The sequence below is a fragment of the Apteryx rowi genome, unplaced genomic scaffold, assembly GCF_003343035.1.
Source record: "Apteryx rowi isolate R43461 unplaced genomic scaffold, aptRow1 scaffold_753, whole genome shotgun sequence".
In the NCBI taxonomy this organism is placed as follows: Eukaryota; Metazoa; Chordata; class Aves; order Apterygiformes; family Apterygidae; genus Apteryx; species Apteryx rowi.
The window spans coordinates 272,137-295,953 of record NW_020451042.1 but is presented as its reverse complement, the minus strand read 5'-3'; the positions used below and the strand labels follow the sequence as shown (position 1 = coordinate 295,953).

General features: G+C 44.8%; 1 protein-coding gene across 1 annotated transcript in view; it reads right to left on the bottom strand.

The window, feature by feature from the left end:
* The window catches only part of HSF1 (heat shock transcription factor 1), a gene marked incomplete at its 5' end in the record, with an annotated part of 71,617 nt that overhangs the window by 24,363 nt on the left and 23,437 nt on the right, over nt 1-23,817 (bottom strand). The window contains 2 exons of the mRNA XM_026088123.1: nt 18,887-19,011; nt 20,944-21,080. Of these exons, the coding sequence (XP_025943908.1) occupies nt 18,887-19,011; nt 20,944-21,080 (262 nt within the window). The remainder of the gene's footprint in view (nt 1-18,886; nt 19,012-20,943; nt 21,081-23,817) is intronic.

The following is a 23,817-nucleotide window of genomic DNA, read 5'->3' as shown; positions in this document are numbered from 1 at the left end:
TTAAACAAAATGCAGTCTTGCAAGCTCTCACACTTTCATCGAGGCTGTGCTGCCACTTGGCATTTTTCTTAAAACCCAGCCTCTGGAATCAGGTAATTACACAAGAAACTCATCTTCTGCTTTTACTCTGCTTGAAGATGAACTCTAGTGCTCAGCTGCAGAGAGAAGCTTGCAACTGTGCACCACACAGACCCAACGAGAGCGTGTATAGAGAAAAACCTCAAATTCATTTTTAAAACCTCCTGCTTTGGAGGCTTGAACCCCAGGCACTCGTGCTAGCACATGGGGATAATACAAGAGCAGCATGTGACTGTGACCACTGAGTCACAACAGATGCCCACAGAGTTTGCATGTGAGCTTTCTTCTACCCTATGGTATTTCTCCCCCTCACACCACAAGGTGCTTCAGAATTCATGTAGAAGTGACATTATAGCAAGCAGGGGAATCCTCCATCATGTACTGCACAGATGTTCTAGGGTTTCCGACAACATGGTATTGAAAATAAAACCGTGTTTTCATCAGGCAAGCCAATCTAGATCTGAAACTGGGTCACAGATGCTTTGACTCTGTGCACTCCTTATCTCAATAAATGTTCATTTTACTCTAACAGCCCAATAGAGAAACTATCTGCAACTACGGGTCGACTTGTATCACTATAGCATATATATAATAGCATATGTATATAATATATGTGTGTAGATCAGGCCTTAGTCCTGCTTATCACTGCACAGATGGAGAGCATGCACCATCCCAGCCGCAGACATTACCAGCCACAGGAGCTCTCCGTCCGCGACCGAGGTGGGGCAAGGTCAGGAGGGCCCTGCACAGCGACAGCTTTCAGAGGGTACGTGGGGTGCCACCAAAAGGGGCAGGTCAGCACACCAGAAAACAAGGGGGTGTTTGCTTGCAAGCCCAGCAGTCGGGTACCGGAGCCTGGTGTCAAGGGCTAGGGGGGCAGCAGGGAAAAGCGCTGTGCAGGAAAGCGCAGGAGGAATTCCTGTGCGTGTCAGGAAAGGATGGAGAGAGAAGGGCACAGGGAAAAGGCATGCAAGCTAAGAAGGGTCCTACTACGTCCACATTTGCTTTAAAAAGGGGGGTGGGAGGGGGGTAAAGATCTTCGTTAGGGATGATATGAGACCGTGTGACAAGTCCATGGCAGAGCGTAAGGTCATGGATGCTATGTCCTCACCCAAGTTTCAGATGAGGCTCGCGTTTTTCCAACCCAAATGTACGCCGAAGTCCATTTACAGACGGCAGCCCTCTTCAACCAATGTGCACTCTCACACCAAGTGATGCAACCCCGAGCAGCACTGTGTGCGCAGCCAGTTACACATTCAAATGACAGAAAGGTTTCTCAAACCGACTGGGGCTTTCGTCTCTGAGAGCGACACTGGACTTGCACTGGGGCTCCCAATGTACGTTCATGAATGATCCGGAGAAGGGCAGAAAGCTTGCTGGTGACATTAAGTGACAGCAGTAAAAACGAGTGATTGGGCAATATATCATGGCAGATGAAAATATCATAGGCAAATATGAAGGGATATACACATGGAACAATACAATCTTAATTTTTCCTAGACCAACACAGACCTGAGCTGACTAATACGGCTCAAAACCAAGATTGTGACGCTTTAAATGGGTAGTTCTGTAAAAGCATTGACTCAGTACCCAATAGCAGTGAAATCAAAACACAAACTGGGTTTAACATTGGGAATTATAAGGAAAAGAAGAGAGAACAAAACACAGATCGCCTCTAGCCTTCCGTATAACCTGCTCTGATGACGCTGGGCTCCCTGAATATTGTGCGCGCCTGTGAACCTCACCTAAAATGAAAGGGGAAAAGGCAAAGAGCACGCAGATGATCAGGAACAGAAACAGCCTCTGTATGTGACAGCAGGACCTTGTTCCTATCTCAGGCTCCAGGAAAGCTGGCCTAGGGAAAGAGCTGCGGGAGCAGAAGCCAACATGGTTTGCAAAATCACGAGCAGCACAGGGAAAACGAATAGGCAGCGATGTTCCCTCTCTGTTCTGATTTGATGCTAGAGATATCAGCTGAAGTTAGCAGCTGGCAGATCCAATATAAACAAAAGGAAACAGTTCTCCAGACACCACGTAATTAAGACGCAGCACTCTGCAGCAGGATCCCAGAAGTCACGGGACAAAGTCGCACAAGAAACGCAAATCTACTGAGGACCATTAAACACACAGACACCACCTGTATCTCAGGAAGTCCCTAAGCCGCAGTGCTGGTGCCAGGGGACTGCTCTAAGCAAGCAGCACCACATGCTTGCCTTGCTCTTTTCCTCTTGCCCTTTGCTACTGGTCTCATCAGAAATGGAGCTGGAAGATAAAGACCACTCATGTGACACCGTATGACTGTGAGGTCCTTACTCCATACCAGCATAACTTCTCTTTGCAGTTAAAACCTGACTCAGACCTTTCCTGCAAAGTCTTTCAAACTCTCTCTCTCTTCTTTGCCCAAAACAATGTTTAAACTATTGTTCTAAGATCGCTACCCGAGCTGTCAGCTTCTGTGGCTTAGGGACTGTGTGCCACCTGCGATCCCCAGGGGAAGACACGCCAGACCATCCAGGTCAGTCTAAGAGGGCAGCGTTCAGGCACCTCAAGCGATGCTTTTGGAAGGCAGCTCCACATGTACCACTACACGTAAAGAAAAAGGGGCAGAGCCGGAGCTTAGGGCAAGGCCAGCGCTCAAGAGAGAGACTTCTCGACGCACAGGATCAGGCATTGCAGCAGAGATGTTCATTCCTTGTAATACCAGCTGTCCAGTGAAGGAAGCAGCTGTTTCTTAGTTCACACTAAATCAGCTACTAGACTAAAAAGTATTTTGAGTCCAAAATTTTGAGTGCTCAAGTATTATCAATCTTTAATCTCCAGCAGGTATAACCTTTGGGGGAGTTCCTTATTTGGAAAATGCAGAAATAGTTGTATATGACTCTTGCTTTAGAGTCTGGAAATAGCTCAGAAATATGGAATATTAATGACCGTCCTGACCAAGAGAGATTGTCTGCATTCTGCTGACTGAACAAGTATGCAAACCAAGCACAATCTATCAAAAGAGCATCAGCACTGCTTTTGCTTCCTTTTTATTATCACAGCGAGCTTATAAGAGAAGGCAACATTTTATTTCTGCAGACAACCCAGCCACAAGTAATGACAGACCACAAAAGAAGTAGGTGTTGCAACCTGCAGAAGTAGCAATAGCAGCCTCTGACATCACTATTTTTCTAAAACCCAGTCCACCTTGAAATGTGTTAAAGCAAGGAAAAGTACACTAGAAGGAAAAGTGCTTTTTAAAATGCATAATGTGACATACCCAAGATGCAGAAAGGCAGTTCGGTTTTGAGAGCAACTTACAGGTTCCACTGGCAAACCCGTTCTAGAGCAGGGAGAGATCCTGCTTCATGTTTGAAACCAATGCCCTAATACTAGCTGCCTAATGCGCCAGGCACAAAGACACAACCTGTTTGCTGCTTTTCAGCAAAATGAGGGGTGAGCAAGCTGACCTAAGCTTAGAAGAGAGGCAGTCTGACCTTCCCAATAAAAGCAACAGCCCTGTCTTTTATACTTACTTCCTTACCCCACTTCTCATTTTGTTGTTACCCACAGCATCCCTCACCGCAGCAAACCAAACATCTGGACTGCAGCCTCAGAGAGCCTCTGAGCTCTTCACTCTCTCAAAGTCTTTCATTTCACCATTTTCCCTATGCATAAGCTGGCATTACCACTAAAAAGCCACTCTGTCTTCTCCCTGTGGCACCTTCTTCTCCCTTTGGCTAAGGAAAGCATTTAAGCTGAGCACCAGGTCAGGGAACTGGTACAGGCTGTTTCGCTCTGCATGTCCACATAAGTGAAGATGGGCAGGATGGATCACTAAGGTCCATCCTGGGGCTGTTTAAAGCTTTCATCTAACTGGTACCTGACATCCAATCGCCCACATTCATCCTCATGAACATGTCCTACGTTCAGGTATAACAGAAAAAATACAATAGGAGGTGAATTTCAAGGATTGTGGGCAAGGGTACGTTGTAAGGAGGTGGAGTTCTGGATTTGCACAGTACCTAGCAAGAGGGGACCCCGAGCCCTGCTAGAGCCTTAGTGCACTTCCTCGGTACCGGCGTTTGCTGGAGTACATTGACTTCAGCAGCAGTTTACGGGAGATACTGCTTACGCCGTCCTGCAGCAGAGGAAGAAGAGGGAACCTGTAGCTGTAGGTTGATGATGATGGTACGCCTCCACTCGTACTGGGTAAACGAGGTCTGAAAGCTTTTCTCTAGGAGGATGCAAAAACATACTCTACCCTTTTGCTCTTGATGAGACAAATCTTGTTTTCCTTTTATGGAGAAGGACAGAGCATAGTGCGATTTAAGTGTGGTTCAGAAACTTTTTAGCAACTCTTGGCAATCATAAAGGTTTACACATTTTGTGGATTTTTTTCAAATACTAAAACACTCAGTGGTCTCAAAGTGCCTGACTCCAGTTTATCAGTTTTCACTTTTTCAATACGCACAAAGGTAACATTTTCAAGAGTTTAAAATTACCTCTGTTCTACCACAAAAAGCAGTGGTTACTTTTGTAGGAGCAATGAGGCATTTTTTATATCATATTTACAAAAAAGAGAACTTTTTGCTTCTTTAAGGCTCAAAAGCCACCCCGCTCTTAATCATATCTGAATATTATGGAATAAATTAGTACCACATAGGAATAAGTATTGTTTTTAGGTTGCTAGCTTGAGAAAAGCATATCTATGAATAAGCAAGCTTTTAAAGCGATCAGATATACTTCTAGGGAGTTTAGATAATGACAAAACCCTTTGAACATACAGGCAAAAACAAAAAATCCTTCTATCTTCCTCATAGGCCAAGGCTATGAAGAAGTGAAAGGTAAACCGTTCGAGGAAAAGACCAACTACGCCACCGAACGTATCCACAGCACACTAGCATCCTGAATACCATACGCTGCTGTCATTGCTATCTCCGAGACTGTACAAACTGAAAAGTCAGAGCAGAGCAGCTGAGATTATCAAACGTGTGGACAGTCTCTCCAAGAGGAATGACCACAGAAACAAGGGCTCTTCAAACTTGGAAGAGAGATCAAAGGGAACATGTCAGAAGCTCTATAAAGATTATGAATAATATGGAAAAAATGATTTGTTCGCTCTTCCAAAATAAGAAAGAGGCACTTATCAAGTCATCTGGCAACAACTTAAAAAGAAGAGGTGGTATTTTTACTGCACACCACAATATAATTGCACAACTCAAAAGTCTGCATTCACAAACAGGAGATACAATTAAGAGAAGAACTCATTCTTCTTAGAGTCAAGATGAAATGTCTGTCTAAATTAACTCAAAGTTCAGTTAAAAAGCTTATATCTTAGTATCTCCTGTCATATTTTCTTTAAATAGCCAGCAGCTCTTGGAAGAAGTTAGCTATGAGTAGTGTGGCTCTTATATCCCATGCAGCTTTTTTTCGAGAGCTGTTCCAGAAAAATCAGAAGTTCACACCAACCTAACCTATAGGTAACATGTAGATTCTCTTCAATCTCATACGCAGGGGGTTTAGCCATATCTGTGACCAAAAAAATTTAAGGTCGCTACAGTGACCTAGCATAACACGACCGCTGAACTTCAGCCACCTACCCACATATAAAGAGGAATAACTCCTGCTGTGCGAACGGCGGAGCCTGCCGAGGCTGTACTTACCCGACCCTGTTTCTGCAGCACAGGCTCTGGAGGGAGCCCGGCCTGGCCCCCTTAACCTGCTTCCCTCCTATATCAGCACTTACACAACCACGGAGCAAACAAGATTTGGAAACCGAGCTGGCTAAGAAGCAGGTGGGGGGAAAAGAGGTTATTGCCCCCTTTGGCAATCATGCTGCTTTGTACAGGACCTTAGCTACAGCCTCCTGGAGGTATCTTGCTGACTGTCTTGGCAGAGGGCACTGCTGAACACGACTGATACACCCCCCACCCCAGGGGTTAACCATCTGGAGCAGCCGCCAGCACCACGGTTTCTGCGTTTCAGAAGCACGTTGGTAATTCCTTCTGCTGCTGTGGAACGAGGCCGGCCCTCGTTGCAGACTCAGCTCTGACCGCACACATTCGGAGCCTTCCAGCTACGCTCTACGGCGAAAAGCGAGTGTTATTTAGGATATACCGGTTTGCAGAACACCACGCTAAGGGCTCTGGCAGTAGCGATGCCCACTAGCACGTTACTAGCAAAATATAGATATAAATAAAACATCAAAAGCAGTTTATTTAAAACTGCGCTGTTCCTCCCCTTCTTAATGGAACAGCAGAATCGGCTTCATTCAATATGTTGTTCTGAACCATCTCAGATTAGTATGGACAGAGGAAACAATGTAGTTTTCAAATGTTCCCTGCTTGCCTTCTGAAAAAGTAGAGAATCGAGAGACAACCAAACCAGTTTACTGCTCCTGAAGTGACTAGAAGAAGGATGCTGAACAGCAAAGTGAACTACTCCTTCCAGCTCCGGCCAGCTTCAGGGTAGAGTCTGGGGCACCATCTCAAGCCACAAGCCTGAAAGAAGTCACTAGAAGACTCCAAACAACTCTTCCTCCAGAATACTCTGAAAAAGCAAATTAGAGAAGGGAAGGCATGAGTGTCCTGTCCTCCATGCAAGAGACAGCTGGAAAGGTGGTTTGGACACTGCCAAAAGCCTATGTCTCCACAATCAGAAAGACACCTACAAGTGCTGTCCAATTACAGACACCAGAGAAGAGAGCCCACAGTATAAAGGATGAAATCCTGTTTCAGACGGCGTACAAAAGCGTGCTAGAAAGCAGCCCACTCCACAAACCAGGGTTAAGAGGTGCCAGTTGGGTTGAGTTATTTTAACATCAGTATCTCAGACTATGGTGGTAATTAATTTCAGATTTGGATCACTACCCTGAAAAATGAGTACTCCACAGGTCTTTAACCTATCGTTTGGAATGACCAATAAAATTGACTTCAGATGATCTCAAGCAGTGACTAAGCTCATAAAAAGCAGCAGCGTAGATAAAACACACAGATCCCACATTATATTCAGCATTATAAGCCATCAAAGCAATTTTAAGATCAAGCTGATGTTTGACTCTGAGCCAGCACAGGTCCCTCAGGACCAGACAGACATGTGGAGGCCATGGTATGAGAGCTAGTGTTTTGGCCCCAATCTCTGGAACAGCTGGGGTCTAGGCAACCTTTGCACAGGAAGGCCATAAAACAACACATTACAATTGTCCAATTTAGAGGTCATAAAAGCACGGACCACAGTCTCGGTACAAGGCTGGAACAGCCAGAATTCAGCCAACGAAATCCAAGCAGCTAGGATAGAAACGAAGAATAGCACACTTGCAATTAAGAATACATGAAAGCCACCATACACCACAGAAACCCGGCCCTTCTTCCAGTAACACTGCAGTTTTGCCTGCAAAGATGACAAGTGACCAGCTTCCACACATGCAGGTCTCCTTTTCCTTTTTGGCTCCTGGGAAAAATTTAATTATGCACATGCAGTCTTCTTTCCATAAAATTACTTAGAGGTAACTGAGTTCCAGGAACCTCATTTCCCTTCCACAGCAAAAGTTCTGGCCACCTCCTTTTTGAAGTGGCAGATGCTCCAGCTGATGATGTTGATAGTGCACCTGCATGAAGGGCAAGCTTTAATTTTTTTTCTACTTAAACCAAAAAGAGCAGCAGATTGGGCGGCCTGTCACCATCACCTCCACCTCTTTACTCCAGACAAGGCTGGGGAACATTTGTGGTAACAGATGGTCCTTCCTTCATGCACAACCCAGGGAAAAGGGATCTGGTGAGGCTGGAGCCAGAGGTAATTGGTTGCTTAGATTACTGTAACACACGAGGAAATGGGAGGATGGAAACCCTATTAATGGGATACAGCTGGTAGGGAAGACAGACAGCTTCATCCACAAGTGTTCTCAAATGCCAGCTCTTGCGATCCTACATTTCAGCATGGAGAACCTCTGCTGCATAAAAAGAAATAAAACCAAAACTAAGAAATTGCTATGCTCCAAGATTTACTGCAGCTCTTCCAGAAATCAGTGCCTTGACAGTGACGTCTCATTTACAAACCTGAATCATGAGTACATCGTTATTTAACTCTTTTCACTGCATTCTCATATATTTTTAAAAGGAAATCTGGCAACAAAGTAAAACATAATTTGTTCTTTCCAGGTGGGTACCAGTGAACCGAACTGTAGAGCCCCAACAAAACTGATTGATACAGATTCTCAGTAACAGCACTATAATTAATACTTATGCTGTTCCTTTCAGTAGGAAACAGCCAGTTAATAACAGATAGAGCTCCACAGAGGAGGATGCAGACTCAGGGACACACAGATGCTGACCAGCTGCCTGACCCTATGCAGTGTGGGAAGGAAAAGCCTCTTTCTACGCAGACAGACTTATTACGGTTGCTCAGTTGCACAGGGATGAGGCCCCTGAAGACCAGGCACTCCTTCATCTAGTTCTCTGCGATTCCAGCAGATAGACTTGGTTCACAGGAGACAAAACAGATCACTAGTACCTCCAGAAGACTCTCTTGATAAGCCAGTTTGGCCACCCTGGCTGTGGAGAGCAAGGACACAGTCCCAGTTGCTTGCAGACAGCTGCATGCTCCTTCTGGGTTCTGCCCAAATCCAGCCTGCTCGGAGCTGCAGGAGGAAGGCTTTGCTTTGCAAGGCGCCTAAGCCGTTTCAGAGGTTCGGAAAGCTGACTGTCCAGCACAGTTTCCTGGAGTTTCATAAGGCTTTAGGTGGGATAACACAGGGGCTGCCTCTTTGCCAGCCGCCTCTGTAGTAATAGCACATCTTCCCAGTCGGCTTCCCTCCTCCTCCCCAGCAGCTCCGGGCAGAAGCAGGCTACAGGAGGAGGAGAATGCTTCCTGGAAATAGGTTTTCACTGGAGGAGATCGTACTTGCAGAAAAAGCCTCAGCTCTTCTGTATGGTACCTACTTCATGTTTAATTTGCCCCAAACAACTGGCATTGCTGGCATGCGTTTCAGCACAATGGTGACCGAGTCTCAGACTGCAAGATCTCAGCTCATACACGGCAGGCAAACAACCCTGATTCTGGTAGAGGCACAGCCACTGCCTCTCAGCTCAGCGTGTTTCCAGGTGAGACGTTTTAGCTTCCCGGTTCTTCTAAGCGCAGTATCTCCAGCACTACTCCCCCAGGTCAGCCTCTGCTGAGGCCTCCCCTCCCGTGGTACATCCTTCCGAGGAGGCTCCTGCCGCACAGCAGTGAGTCTGCTCACGCTCACGCGCGCTGCCCTTTCCTAGCAAGGACACTGTTAATGCATGGGAAGCAAAATGCTGCTTCCTATTCCTGCTGTCCCGACCGACAGGGCGCCCCGAGTCCGAGCCAATGGGTCTTTGTGAAGTACCCCAGATCACTACCGGGTGCTATTTAAAGGTAAAGACCAAGCTAGCCTGTAAGTAGACTTGTGTATAGAAAACAACAAAAAAGAAAACTTGGTTCAAACGTACAGGATACAGTAGCCGGCAGCGCAAGCTCGGAAGAACAGCACAGGAATTCCAGCGTCGGGTTAGGAGACCCTTCCCCTCCTGCTCGAAGGGGGTGTTGCAACCCGCCTCACACTGCTGCACCTCTTGTTTGGCCAGGCTACAGCAACCGGACACAAGGTATTACGGGCTCATAAAGCATGGTGTAAAACACAGAAAATACCGGGCCAGCAATTTCACAGCAGATCTTCTTACAAGTTTTATGTCTTTGCTATATAGACTGGGCCTCATTTTTTCCACACCAGTTAAAACAGATATGCAAAACTGTTGTTCTCTCAGAGCTGCTGAGAAAATGTGAAGAGAGAAACAGGGCTGCAAAGTTCTACCTCATTCCGAGTCTAGAACTAAAAGCCATTCACTTACTCATCTCCCAAACGATTTTAAGCAGCTTTCAACCAAGCACCTTAGTCCCCGAAGGTGGGAGGGCTTCTATTAATGAGGCTTTTCTGAGCACAGTGACTAAACTTGGATATCACCTAGTTGGCTTCATTATGTCCTAGCTCAGCTTTTCTCTCACCTAACACTGATGGATTCAATCTTTTCAACAAATGTTCTAATGCAAACTCTATCCCCTTAGGTCAGTGTCAAATGATAATATATATGTTGCTTTTGGAACCCTGAAACCATAAAGAAAGTTACATGGGTCAAAATTATTTGGTATGATTTACTGGGGGTTTGCATACGGTAAACTAATTCTGGTGAAGAGGAATTATACTGCAAAAGGCCAAGTTCTTGTGTCTGTTTAGATTTATTTTTATCAAGAGAAATTTTAACTTTTAAATTCTGTTAGCAACTGGGGCCTTGTAAAAGCGGCGGGGCCTTGTAAACAGAGTCTGGTCAGGAGGAAGTGCTCTCAGCGTCCCATGGCAGAGCTTCATGTGCCGAGCCAAGGCGAACACAATCCCTGAAGGAGACATGGAGAAAACTGATAAAAACAGGTGCAGACACCATGGCTAGCTTGCTGCTTTCAACAATCTGTTTAAAATTAAACTTACGGATACACTTCAGCTCCCACGGGACTCGAGCAGAGCCGATGAATCACTAGGAAGTGACAGCCTCTCTGCCTCACCTTCCTGCCCCGTGCTTTGCACAAGGGTAGTAGCACTTCGGAAAGCAAGGGAGCAATGAGAGCAGGCATTGCTAGGAGACACAGGCACCAGCAGCCAGGCACAGATCTCCTCCTTCCTGCCTGCAAAGGAACTCATCAGAGCCAATATCTCAAAATCAAGAGACAACGTCTCCGTTTCCAACTGAGACTGCTGCTTTGGTTTCTCTGCCCTCCCTAAGTCCGTGATCGAGTTCTTTTTGTCGTGCTTGTAACATTAGTAATTACTACCACACTCTTCCAGGGTAAAGCCACAGCCGCACTGAAATCAGTTATGCACTAAACCACTTTATTCCTGTAGGAGAGAGACGCATGCAAGTATAGAAGTCCCAGCGTTGTCTTTCCGAGTTGGTTAAAGGGCTAAAAGACAAGCGCGCAATCACACCTAAGGCTAAGCCAAAACATTCTCCTTACAGAGCCATAGGCAGGTCAGAAGAGATGAAGAATTACAGAATGACATTGATAGGTCTGGAGCTGAGAAAGAGCGTTATATTCAGTTAAATGTTGCTTAGTACCTGTCAGCCTGTGTGGCACAGAGAGCCAGCTTTAATTGCAATTGTCAGTTTAAGATCTAAACAGCTCCAAGTTAAAAAGCCCAGAAGAAAACATTTGGCTTACATGAGTCACAGCTTTAGAAGCTAAGAAAGCAGAATGGAAGCCAAAAGAAACTGCAGAAATTATAGGTCAGGAACAGGCTCAAATTTTAGTGTAATTAATAACCACCCTTTGCTTGAAGGCACCTCTGGAAGATGACCGCCTTCCAGCTGAAAGGACGGAGTCCAAGCGGATGCTTTCTCCCACACTGCTGGARTTGGGGTTCCTATGATTTTTCCCATATTGGTTTCTTGCGATTTTCCCATTCAAAAATATTAAAAGGTAAAAGCAACCAGAGATAGAAAAGATACTATTAGTAATATTTCTTAAAACAAAACTTCTCACGTGAGAAAAAGCTTACTAGCAGTTGGTAAATTAAGCATGTAAGTTAGACAATACCATTTAACATCCAGAAAACTTCCTAGTGTAAGCTACTTAATCACCATTCTAGCAAATTATACCATTGATAAGAAACTGCTGAAAGGGCTGCAGATAGTAAAAAGCAATAGTTTTTAATGCACTTATCAAATATCAGTACAAACAAGCTAGGGAAGGTGTTAAGCAATCTCTGCTTAAACGGGGCAGATAATGACGCGACTGCAGCTCTGGAGCGAGAGGGGAAGGGTTGCACAAGAAGGTGCAGCCAGAGCCAGAGGCCCGGAGGCCCCAGCCGTAGCCAGGCTTGCAGGGCCATCGCGCACGCGTGGCCTTCGCTTCCACTGCTCAGACTTTTGCAGCCCGCGCAGCCCCCGAGGCGCTCGCCCGACGCCACGTGCAGGATCCCCAGGCTGCACGGTGACATTTTCAATCACCTCCAGGCCACTGCTCGTGTGAGATACCAAGGTTTAGAGAACACGAAAAGGAAAACAACGTTTCAGAATGAGCCATTTGTGTTAGAGGACAAAACAGAAACCAAAATTCGAGGCCTTCACCACGACTTACTCCATCCACACAGAAATGCCAGAAGGGGTTGTCTTCACATGCTCCAATAAATTTCACTTCATGATAAACAGGAAAAAAATCAGCCCAAAGGGTCCTTTTCAGATAGCTAACTACCTGAAAAAAGCRGCTGGGAATAAGAGAGGAGCATAACTTTAACTACAGTGACGCACTCGCGACCTTAATTCCAGACACCGCTTCGGCTAGCTAGAGCGGATGAAAGCCCTGCTGCAGCGCCGGCGCCAGAATGAAAGGCGACTCCTTGTTTCTTTAAGCAARAGGCGAGGGAGCCTCAGGCTTTACSGTCCCCCAAATGAGAAGATTTGCTCTTTTTGCATATCCTTCTCCATGAGGTAACTAGAAGACAAAGAAATCTTGATGCAATGCAACCTGTAACTCCAAAAGCCAGAAGGGCAGGAGGCTGTGAGAGCACTATAATCTTCCCTAAAGCTCACAGCCATTTCAGACATGCACCTTGCTTGCCTTTTTTTTTTTTTCGTTTTTTGGTTTTTAATCTCCACAGGCCCAAAAAGGACATGGAAGACGACAAGTTCTGTTTTCCAGAACAGAAGCAAAAAAATGCGTGTGTCAAACTAAGAGCACAGCAGTGYGGGTTAAAAAAAAAACTAAAACAAGCGAGAACCCCCCTGTACTCCGGGGATGCGATGTCCTAACTCACAAAACCTCAGCCCCTTGGGAGCACTATCCAGTCCTGCTTAGGGAGCTGCTGACAAGGAAGGATAAATATTTTGACACCTTAAGTTCAGCACGTCTACTTCCCATCATTTGCTTCCAGCGCCAAAGACTAGCAGAAAGGGATCCAGACATGAGCATTATTCTGTGCCAGTGGAGATGTGCTTAATTGTATTCCTTAGTCTTTCAGGCAGACTTTTCAGCTTGGCTAGTCTATATGAGAAGACTTGAGAAAGCCTGTTCACACCTGTGCAATAAAGACAGTTACAATAAGGATTATAGTGGATTTGCCAAAGATGATATCCAACTCAAACCCGGTAAAAAAACCCAGAACAGTTTTCCCTCTACTGGCTTTGGCCCACGTGCATTTTCAATATGCTACAAAGATCTTCGACAGAATACAAGTTGTGACCATAAACTTTTTTATGCCAACAAAGCAGCTTAATATAAATGACACCTGGTGTATTTAGCTAAGGGGGAAACCCTGCCCCCCAAACTCAAAACACACCTTTAGATAGAAAAAAAATAAAAATAGGAAGAGTGTTCCAGGCACTAAGAAAGAGCTTTATGCTTCTGGCACCCATATCCCTTTGGAGGCCACTGGCACTGTTTTGAGTAATAGGAAATGGTTGTAATTTCCTAGAATAATCATGCAGAGACACCTCACTGGATGCATGAGAGCGAACACTCSTGCCTTCAGCCTTGATCAGACGTCAGAGCTCTTTGTTAGAGGAATATGATTGAGCAGCACAGGTTGACGAAGAGCTTGACTTTAGACCTAGCTCTGGTCCTCCCTCAGCTACTATCTGCCCACCTGTATAATGGGAACAACATTCCGTTTCCCCTCGTGTCTCAGCTCTGAAGCCATCAGACCTTCACAGAGGTGACTCTTATGCTATTGCTAAAGGACAAGACTCTTGTGACATTAAGCAGCAAGTCTAGTCAGATCAGAATTCAACATGGAGAACAAAGTCACCCCTACAGTCATCTCATGCAGCGCCTACCAACACAGTAATACTCCATTCAAGGGRGAAAAATCTTGGAATTGGATTGTTTAAAATCTGTAAAATAGGGATAGAACAATCTGCTATGGGGAAGGAGAAGAGGAATGCTAGCAAGGCACCAGACACTTAAATCTTTCTGGAGCATACTTCATAGCATCAGACCTTCAAGCCAGAGGAAAAAACCAMCAACAAAAAAAACCAAACCACAAAACCACTATGATCATCTGGTCTGCAAAGCACAGATCATAGGACTTACGTAACTTCATTCCTGCTTCAAGTCCAATATCTGTGGCCGAAACGGAAAATCTTAAATTCACGTTTTCAGTGGTGAAGAAAATCAACCACAGTACTCCATGTATTATTCAAATACTTTTTTTCACTTAAGAGCACAGACCTTATTTCTAGTCTATTTTTACTGAGCTTCACCTTTGTTGCTGCATGAAAAATACTCAAACTACAGGTCCCGAGTCTGGACTTACATCCAGAGGTGGCACACCAACCTTCAGCATCCTTCCTCAGTAAAGAAGGCTGAGCTCCTTCAGTCCCTCATTACTCAGCATGTTTTCTAACACTCTAATCATTCCTATCTCTGAAGTTTGCTCAATATTTCAATTCATACACTATTGACACAAGAACTAGACACATTCATCTGGTTGTGGTCAGACCCATGTCTCTTACAAAGCTGACAGTTAACTGAGGTACTGTAGGTATAATCACTATCATCAAATGAGAATAAACATAGGGTCTTTTGGTCCCACTGCAAGCTCATTTTCAGAAAATTACCATTCTTCATTCTCAGTATTTTTACATTTGGCCAAACAAACACATGCTGTATTTACAGCAAAATTAACCTGCTTCTAACTCATAGATGAAGAAACTCAGGCATTTAACTGAAGTTCATTTCACACAAGGAACTTTAGCTAACCCACTCTAGCTTTTGAACTTCTGGTGGTCATTTCTAGGAGTTAGGACCTTTAAGAACAGTGCAAGGAAGTTTGAAGTGCCATATATTTCTGTACAGAAACTTTAGAAGGTCACCTTTTTTAAACTTCTTCAAAGATCAACCATGCACCAGTCTTTCTTGACAACTGGCCTCCTCCTTACTGATTCATGGCTTCCTTATACATCTCAGAACACAGCAAAACAGTGCAAGAGTCTTCTTTGCTGTTTCATTTTCTAAAGTAGACAGTCCCAACAGTCCTCCAGAGGAGCCTGAACCTTATCAAGAATAAACAGGCCTGTCATAGTGTGAACCAGGCTGTTCCCAGTTCCTGCACATACGAGTGTCACTACAGAAGCGGTCAGAAAGCAGTCTGCATTAATGGCCCAGGAGGCAACGGGTCTGTCTGAATGTTCTGCATCATGAGCGAAGTCTCTTCCATCTTACACGGATACAAATGGCTTCTGTATTGAGCCATTAGCCTATTTCAAGCCTCCACGATAGAGGTTTAAAAGCCACTGTTCACACACAATTTACAACAAAGCTCTCTGCTCACTTCGTGGTACAGTTAAGGAGCGATTCCAGTACGACTCTGGCTGCTACCAACTTTAGCAATTCAGCAAGGAAAAAGAGCACAATAGGAACAAGCTGAAAGGCCTTAATGCACATCATTTCATCTAAGAAATGATGGTAGCTAAACAGATGCCAGAGAAAGTTGACCGTTGACACTGGTGTGGTAAAGGGGAAGGAGAACAACCTGGAAAAATCTTAATGTAGAGATACAACACGATGTAAAACAGTAGGACCTCAAGAATACAGTTAAAAACTTATCAAGAAAATAAGTGACAATGATTTGAAGATAAGAACCAGTTGATGCTTTGAAACTTGCTACAGTCCATTAATAAAAAGCGTAATCTTAAGTGGATTGGATATGTTATTGTTCAAGAAGCAAGAAGAGAATTTTTAGCCAAAAGTTATTGAGAAAAGGAAGAGATGAAAGACGACCCGTACGTTCTGCCTTCTAGAAAAGGAACAGCAATCCAAGTAGAGGGATCAGGTACTAATGATGGAGATGGGAAGAATTAAAGATAATGAAATGCAGACCTGAAAGCTGTGTTTATTGAGAGATATGGAGAACCTGCAGAAGACTGGAAAAAGTAGTTACTAATGGCCATGAAGGATGGAGAAGTAGCCAGGAAGAATGGAGTATATTAAACCAACAAAAGGTTATTATGCTATTACAAGCTACAAACAGCTTGCAGCTGGATCTTCTAACCCGGAGTCTGCATAGCACATGCCTGGGGGAAGTTACACAAGGCAGCTAAGCCTCACAGCTTGCCACTGAGGAAGACTGGTGGTCCYGTTTGCCCTGCTCCTGGGTCCTTTGTCAGACCTGTTACTGAACCTGTTCAGCTAGGCTGGCAGTTGTTTGCTGGATTAGTTTTCTGTTGCGCTAGTAACCGAAACGGTTCTTGGGGCAAAGTACCAGAAACAAGGGGAGCGAAGGAGTGGGAGCACGTGCTCAGCTGGTAACAGCAGCCTCCCTTCTCCGGGACAGTGGGCTGCTAGGCTGGCTCAGCTGTACTGCACTTGTTCCAGGTATCAGTCTAAAGATGAAGACCTGCTAATAGAGTTGCGCAATCCACACAGTTCACACTAAGTATTTTATTTTGATTGTCTTACAGGAGCCTATTTACCTATAAGCTTTCCAAAAAAGTGCAAAACACACTTTTTATTAATTGGTCAATGACTATGTTCCTGTAAGGGGAAGAGGAAATTCTGCTGCTTTGAGAGACGTCAGCTCTTTGCTATTAGTAGGGCTCAAAGTACTGCTGTATGCACTCCACCTAGTGGTTTACTGACCATTTATTTTTAATAATGGTAATGTCTGCTTTAGCATGAGCCAGTGGAGCAGCCAGAATGCAGACCTGTAACACATTTGTGAATGCCCTCATCCTTAATACAGAGGCACAAGCCCAGACACTTCATCTCAAAACATGCCACAGGACTGCAAAAGCCACTGAAATGCAGATGAGCACCATGGGCTGGGAGTAGAAGACTGGCAGCTGGGTTTAAAGATGGCTCTTGATGTTGCTTATTCTTCCTGCAACGTACAGAATACAAACGTGCAAAAGCAGAAGCCTCCCACACCTGCTTGGAGTGATAATGGCTGGCACCAGAACTGCCAAAAGACATGACACATCACAGTGAGAGGCAAACTAATCGTTTTAGGCAGCTGATTGCTTTTCCAGGAAAGTAGAAAAAAAATAGCTTCAATCTGGGGACGCACAGATTTATCCTGTTGTAGATTTATCAGTGGGTCTGCTACTAACTAGCGATCTGAAATAACTTGTGCATTTCTGGATGAGAAGTGGGGGTTTTGTTTGTTTTTTTTAGGAAAGGAATGCAGCTGGCTACAAGCTTTGTTGAGTATGCTGTATTAAAGTAGTTTTTTTGGTAATTCAAGGTTGACTGCATATGAGGTTTTCATTCAAAGCCRTGCTAGGCAAGTCACTTTGCTTGCTTGAAGGGGAAAAAGGAAACAGTCATCTCTGTTGTCTATAGACACATGAAACTGAAATATTGATAATGGTGCACAACTCTTTTACCTGACACCATTTACCAACAGGTTAGGAGGACAATCTACTTTTCTTTCTCCCCTTGCAAAGAGCCTGAAGAGAAGCACAGCCTAGATATAAGGCTGGGTGCTCATACCTGGGGCAAATAGAAGATGAAGAGAATCATCTAGAATGACCTTGGAGACGAAGCAGGTTCTCTCCCCTCCCATGAACACCAGAGGTGCTAGAGAAGTGATCTGCAAGCACAAGATATAGTAATGAAATCCAAGACAAGGGAGACTTTGGAACACAGTGTGGAAGAAACATTCTTCCACTGTGCAACTGTCCCTTTGAGATCCCCCACCCTGCCTTCTGTTTTAATCAGCAAGAATGGAGGGCTAGAGCTGCTTGCTCCATTTTCCGTAAGACCCAGAACCAGATTCCTTAGAAACAACRGCAGAGATGAAGAAGCTGGACATAAAATAAAGTCACTGAAGTATCATTCGCTCCATTTTGTGGACAGGTAAACAGGAAAAAAAGCTTTAAAGAAAGATTTACAGGGGTGCCTACGGGAATCAAACACCAATTTCCCCACATTCACTGGCTTCAACAGTTGTCTGAACTTAAAGGCAACTTTGAGAGTCTCAGTGCAAGTCTTACAACTGGCAGATTATACACAAATCCTACCATCCGGGAGGGCAGCCAGTTCCTGCAGCACTGCTCAAGGATTCTGATTAGGTGACATATATAAGTGACATTACTAAACTCTTCTGTATGACCAGCACGGGAAAAGGGCAGATTTAGTCGAARGTTAAGCAACAGTGCCCTGATCATAGGCAGTATTAGTGGGATTCAAGACCACCTGTACTGCCTCCCAACCCAACAGCAAATGCTAGGTGAGCAGAATCCAGTGAGAATTTAATTGGGTGCAAGTAAGAGGTCAGATGCCTGGAGGAAGAAAATATTAGGACAGAAGGATAGCAGACATTACCCCAAATGGCTTGAATACCCTGGTGCAGCGTAAGACAAGGACAGAACAGATATGTTTTGTTGGAGGAATAAAATCACAAAGAAGAAAAAATTCAGCACCACACAGAGTTTGAAATTTCAGATCATTACCCCCACGGCAGGGAAGCAGGTTTCCGAAGTCTTCACAACCATTCCAACCGATACCTCAAAGCAGAGCCGGATTCCAAAGCAGCAGCTTTACACTGTGTTTGGGATTGCAAGTCTGGCCACTGTGACACCAGGCCTTCGATGGGTTTCAAGGTGTTTCAGAGGTCCCTCCACCACCCCCTTCTTTCCCCAAGCAGAAAGCCTTTAAAGCCCAGATTACACTCCTGAGACAACTGGCTGCTAGGGACAGAGAGCAAGCAGCAGTAGCTAGCCTTCTCTCAGATGAGGTCTTAAAAATAAAGTGTTCAGGAAGGAAATCAAACTGAGCAAACTCTCCTGCATTTTCTGCCATCCCCTCCCCACATACATACTGCTTCATGGCTATCAGCTTGGAGTCCATGCTCTCCTGCTTTCCTTTCATCACCTGGATGTCAGTCAGTAACTTGGTTACATTGTCTTGACGGACCTTTATATCCTCATTCTTTATACTGGATACCTGGAGACAGAAAGAAAGATGTCAGTGATGTTTTCTTCCTACAAAATGGTTATTTAAGTATCAAAGTTGATATCGCAAATAATCCATCTCCCTTCTCTGGATCAACTGCCACATTCACACCTGATTCCAAGTATCTAGGGACTAAAACCAGTCATTTACAACACGGGCTTTCCATGAGCATTTTGCGATTTGCAAACATCAAATTCTGCTGCAGCCCTTTAAAAAAATGTTTTTTGGGGGGGATTAGAAGTACAGTGTTCAAGTAAAACTGAACACCTGCACAAGAGCTGTTTGCCTAGTACTAACCTTCAGACAGGCACAGGACCAAGACATACCTATGTATAAGAATGACAATCCTAAACCCAAAACTTTGCATCCACAAAGACCTGAGAGCATATTTACACCGCAGATATGGAACAAACATTCTTTTCAAACATTTTCAAAAGTCTCTGCTGCACGCAGTGAACTGAATATTGGTCTCAGCAATTAAGAACAGCCATGAGCCGGTCTGAGAAAGAAAACAGGAGAAAAAGGGCAGATGAGCTCACTGCAGCACAGAAACCAGACTTGCTCGGGCAGAGGCCGGCAGGTAGAAGGGTAAACCTCCTCCAGAAAGTCCTGAGCAGCAGCCAGAGACATTCGACATCCTCGGCATTTCCACTGCAAGTGCTAAAGCAGCTGAGGAGAAGATTCTGAGCAGATGATTTTATTTTTCTGATAAAATACTCATGAGAAATGACACCTAAGCATGTTTCACAAGAGCCGTACCATGTGAGAACTCCACGAATCTGCCAGCCATTAGAGGGGTTAACACATCTCACCTATCTGATAGCAGTTTCTCTCCACTTTACTTGCCAGCACGTCATATATCTAAGATCTCTCCTTTACATCTTTCTAACGCATTTGCCCACTGTGCAAACGTCTAGAGGAACTAAATGCCTCAGTGAAAATGGCACTTATAGTTATTTGAGAGTATCTGGGATAGACAAGAGCGAGTTGCTCTCTACACATTGCTTTGATTAATATTTGGAAATAAATGACTAAAACATGTTTCTCCAACCTGCATTTCAGGACTAATAAATTAGCCCCCAAAGTTCATAAGCATTTTTGGAACTCCTGATATCAACTGTTGCTATACCTTGTCTTCAGAATATGGACTGCAATTCTGTATTTCAAAAAACGGGGGCAGCTGTAAAGCATATCCAGAAATTTAAAGGGAAAATGAGTAAGTTTAGATCTAGGATACGCAAGAGGCTAACACATTTAAAACATTTCAGGTAGCTTAACCTTCCTCTTCTGCCTCCCACTACCACAGCTAACATATCTTCACATCTCTGGGGGTGTACACACTGCATGTACATATTTTTCATTCATTAAAACATTTTAAGTAAGGACTGCAGCGCAACCAGAGATCACTCTCCCTCTGCCCCTCTTATTGAAAGGTGCAATGGCTTTTCAGCCCTTCCAGAAGACACAGCAAACTTTCCTCTATCAAGCCAAACCCAGACAGATGCTACTGGTCCAGAAAAAAAGGAAAACTTTGAAGATGCAACTAGCTCTTATTTACTGACTTCCACAGACAATTTGGTTTGAAAGGCCAGAATGCCAGTTCTTTTCTTTTGGGAGTGCAGGAGAGGGGCGAAGTCCCAAGCAGCACCATAATGAACCTGATGCTGGAAACACTGAGAGAAAAAAMCCCTAACAAAAAGGCCTGGTACCAAGAATCTGAAGCCAGCTGGTTAGCAGGATGGCCCTGTAGCTTGTACCTGGGTGAGAAGGTAGAGCCAGCAAGAAGAGCTACTGGCAGAAAACAAGAACCATGATGCCAGCATCCATCAACCCTTGGAGCACACTGATGCTTTTCTGACTAATCCTCTGTTTTTAAACAGTTTACCTAGAGTTCATCCTGAAACATCTGTTGCATAAACTTACGCTGGTTACTTTCCTCTTGATATTCTCCAGGAGATGTTCCTGGCCTCGGATGAAGTACGGGTGCTGGAATTCAGTATCATCTTTCTCTGGCTTCACCAATCCTCCCTGCTCAATGTGGACAACCTTTCGAAAGCCATCTGAAAGTCAAATGGTAGATAAACGGAGAAGAACTTAGCAGGCTAAACATGAACTTGAGAAAGTAAAAGCAAGCACAAATTATTCTTGTTTGCTTAAATACACAGTTCTCTGTCAGCGTGATACCCTCTTCTAACAAATCTCATCCTGAAAATGGTGTATGGAATGAGCAACCCTTCCTTAARTTGACAGACATTCCAACACAGGCCTGTGCTAGTCCTCTTTATACGGCTTGAACAGCAAGGGGTGTGTGTCCTCCACACTCACCATATCCTTCCCCTTCCTCTCTGTTTCTTTCCAGAAAAGCCGAAACAGACCATTCGGCTACCTGCCTTAAGCAACAGCCTGGAAAAAACAGATGCCTCAAAAGAGTGGGATCTATTTGTCCTGCATCCTGGAATCATTTCGCAGAACACCTTTTGCTGCTCTTGCAAGACTAACTTTTGCATATTTGGCTGATAGCACAGGTCAGCAGGAAGAAAGGTTGAAGTTACTGGAACAAAAACAAGAGACTCAAACTAACCTCGCTGAAGTCCCTCATTCATTGGAAACTTTACTGTTATGTGATGTCTAGAGAGTAAGAAGTATCTTAACTTACCTTTTCAATACAACACAGGATAAGGAAAGATTTATTTCAACAAAACACTTTTTTAAGAACACTACCAAAGAGAATCAACCATTTAGCAAACGCTCCATGCGATCCCAGAGGACTTGTTTTATTTATTCAGGGAATAAAATCGCCTCTAAGAGGCCCAGCAATACATACGATGAAGATAAAGAACCACTGCCTATCATCTCACATACTAATGAAAACATGAATACTTCTGAGACAAAACCCTAGAAGTGTTTATCAGCGCACAACAGGAGACGAGTAGGACTGCATTTAATTGAACTTAAGTAAGAGAGTAACTACCAGAGCTTGAGTTCATCCAAGACTCATCCAGTCTGTTACTGTGCTATTCAAAATAAGCAGTCAGAAATTTGCTTCATATTTTATGAAGAGAGATGGCACTTCCAAAGCTCAGTTTTTGGAACACAATATTGATCACTGTCTACAGTGGTGAATAAGCCTTCTTCCGATTCTGTCCATCCCAGTGTTCGTTTCAACTTCCGAACCCCTCTCGGGCTCACTGCGAGGCATGGAAACGCTCCCGCTCCCCGGCTGGAGGACCCAGGCAGCCGGAGGGCAGCGCGGCAGGGGCGCGCAGAGAGGCTGCGACGGAGCTGGAACCTGAACTCGCACCTCCGCAGCCCCTCAGCTCCCCGTTCAGTGCGTTAACGCTTTCTCCGTGCAACAGCACGGGCCGCCTCACCCTACAAGTCCATGATGCAGACTGCTCTAGCTTGGCACGTTCCAGACACTGCAGGAACCCTAACCCTTAAACCTGAAAATAAGGAGAAATTTTCTTACAGTGAAGGAGACCCCAAGGTCCAGAATACAAATGACTTCCCAAAGGCTCAGAGCAAGGCAGCAGCAGCAGGATTAGAATTTAAGGGTGCTGATAACTGATACGCTTCTTGCCACAGCCCAAACTGTCTGACCCGACGGCCRGATCCTGCTTAAACAGACCTGCGCTTCAGCGCTGGGCTAAACGACCTGCCTGGTTTCTGCAAGCAGGCACAGCACCGCCGCAGAGAATCGCCTGCCTCGGCGGCTCGGACGGCGACAGCAAGCCGCCCTCCAGGAACTCCCTGCCTCCCTGCCAAAGGGGCCGTACAGCGCTGCTGCGGCAGAATCGACCTCCCCGCCGGTCTCTACAAACAGGGTTAGCAGTCTTGAGCAGACGTTCAAGTTAGCAATCTACTCACTAAAGCCAAAACTGGTTTTTGATGGCCCACCTTCCTTAAGAAATACAAATCCGGACCAGTTTCTCCTTCTAATACGTGTAATACAGACAGAGCCCACGATTAAGAACATCCTGGCTCCAGGCAGCTCCTTACAGCTACCGTGCTAAGCATCGCTCTTGTTATCCACGTAGTAACACGGCCCTCCGGCGCGACGGGCACAGCKAGTTCTGCTCCGCAGGGAAGGGAGAGAAGTGACACGCTGAAAAGTGCTTTCCGAGCGGCTCAGGCAGAAGTTACGCACCGAAATCTTCAGATGTACTTAAAACACCTAAAAGCCACTCAAGAACAGTGTAGTGCAYCAAAGTATTTTGGGGGCTCAGCTATTCTGTAAACCAGTAGGATAAATCAAGAGTGTYATTTAAGTTTGTCAGACCACAGCTGTGGCTGAAAAAAAAAGAAAAAAAAAGGCTTCCTGCACTTGCAGAAAGTAAGCGATTTAGAGAAATTACACGTTATTGTAGTGATATTAGCCAGTTTTCAGTTATTCAAGTGATTCTTAAAAACGAAAGGCCCTGGTCATGAACCACAGAATGTGCCCCACAGCTATTCAAAGAACCGGTGCTGAAAGGTAATGAAAATGTCATCCTTTCTAATAACATTGGAATGCTCTCTCAAGCCCACATCTGGAGCATTAAAGCTAATCCCCGATACAACCTCCAYGTGAGAGGTGTATGAAAGGCATCCTTTATGTTGCTGCCTATCACAAGGACTCGCAGCCAAAACGTAAATGTGGATACGGGTGCACCGAGAGGAAGCTGAGCAGACTGTCATGAAGCAACGTCTCTGGGATAATCCYGGAATATTCCTGCTCGTTGGCAGGAAAGAGCAGTTACAAATACACCGTTCGGTCTTGAAGCATTTACACAGTCAGTCACTTCTCGATTTCCTTGC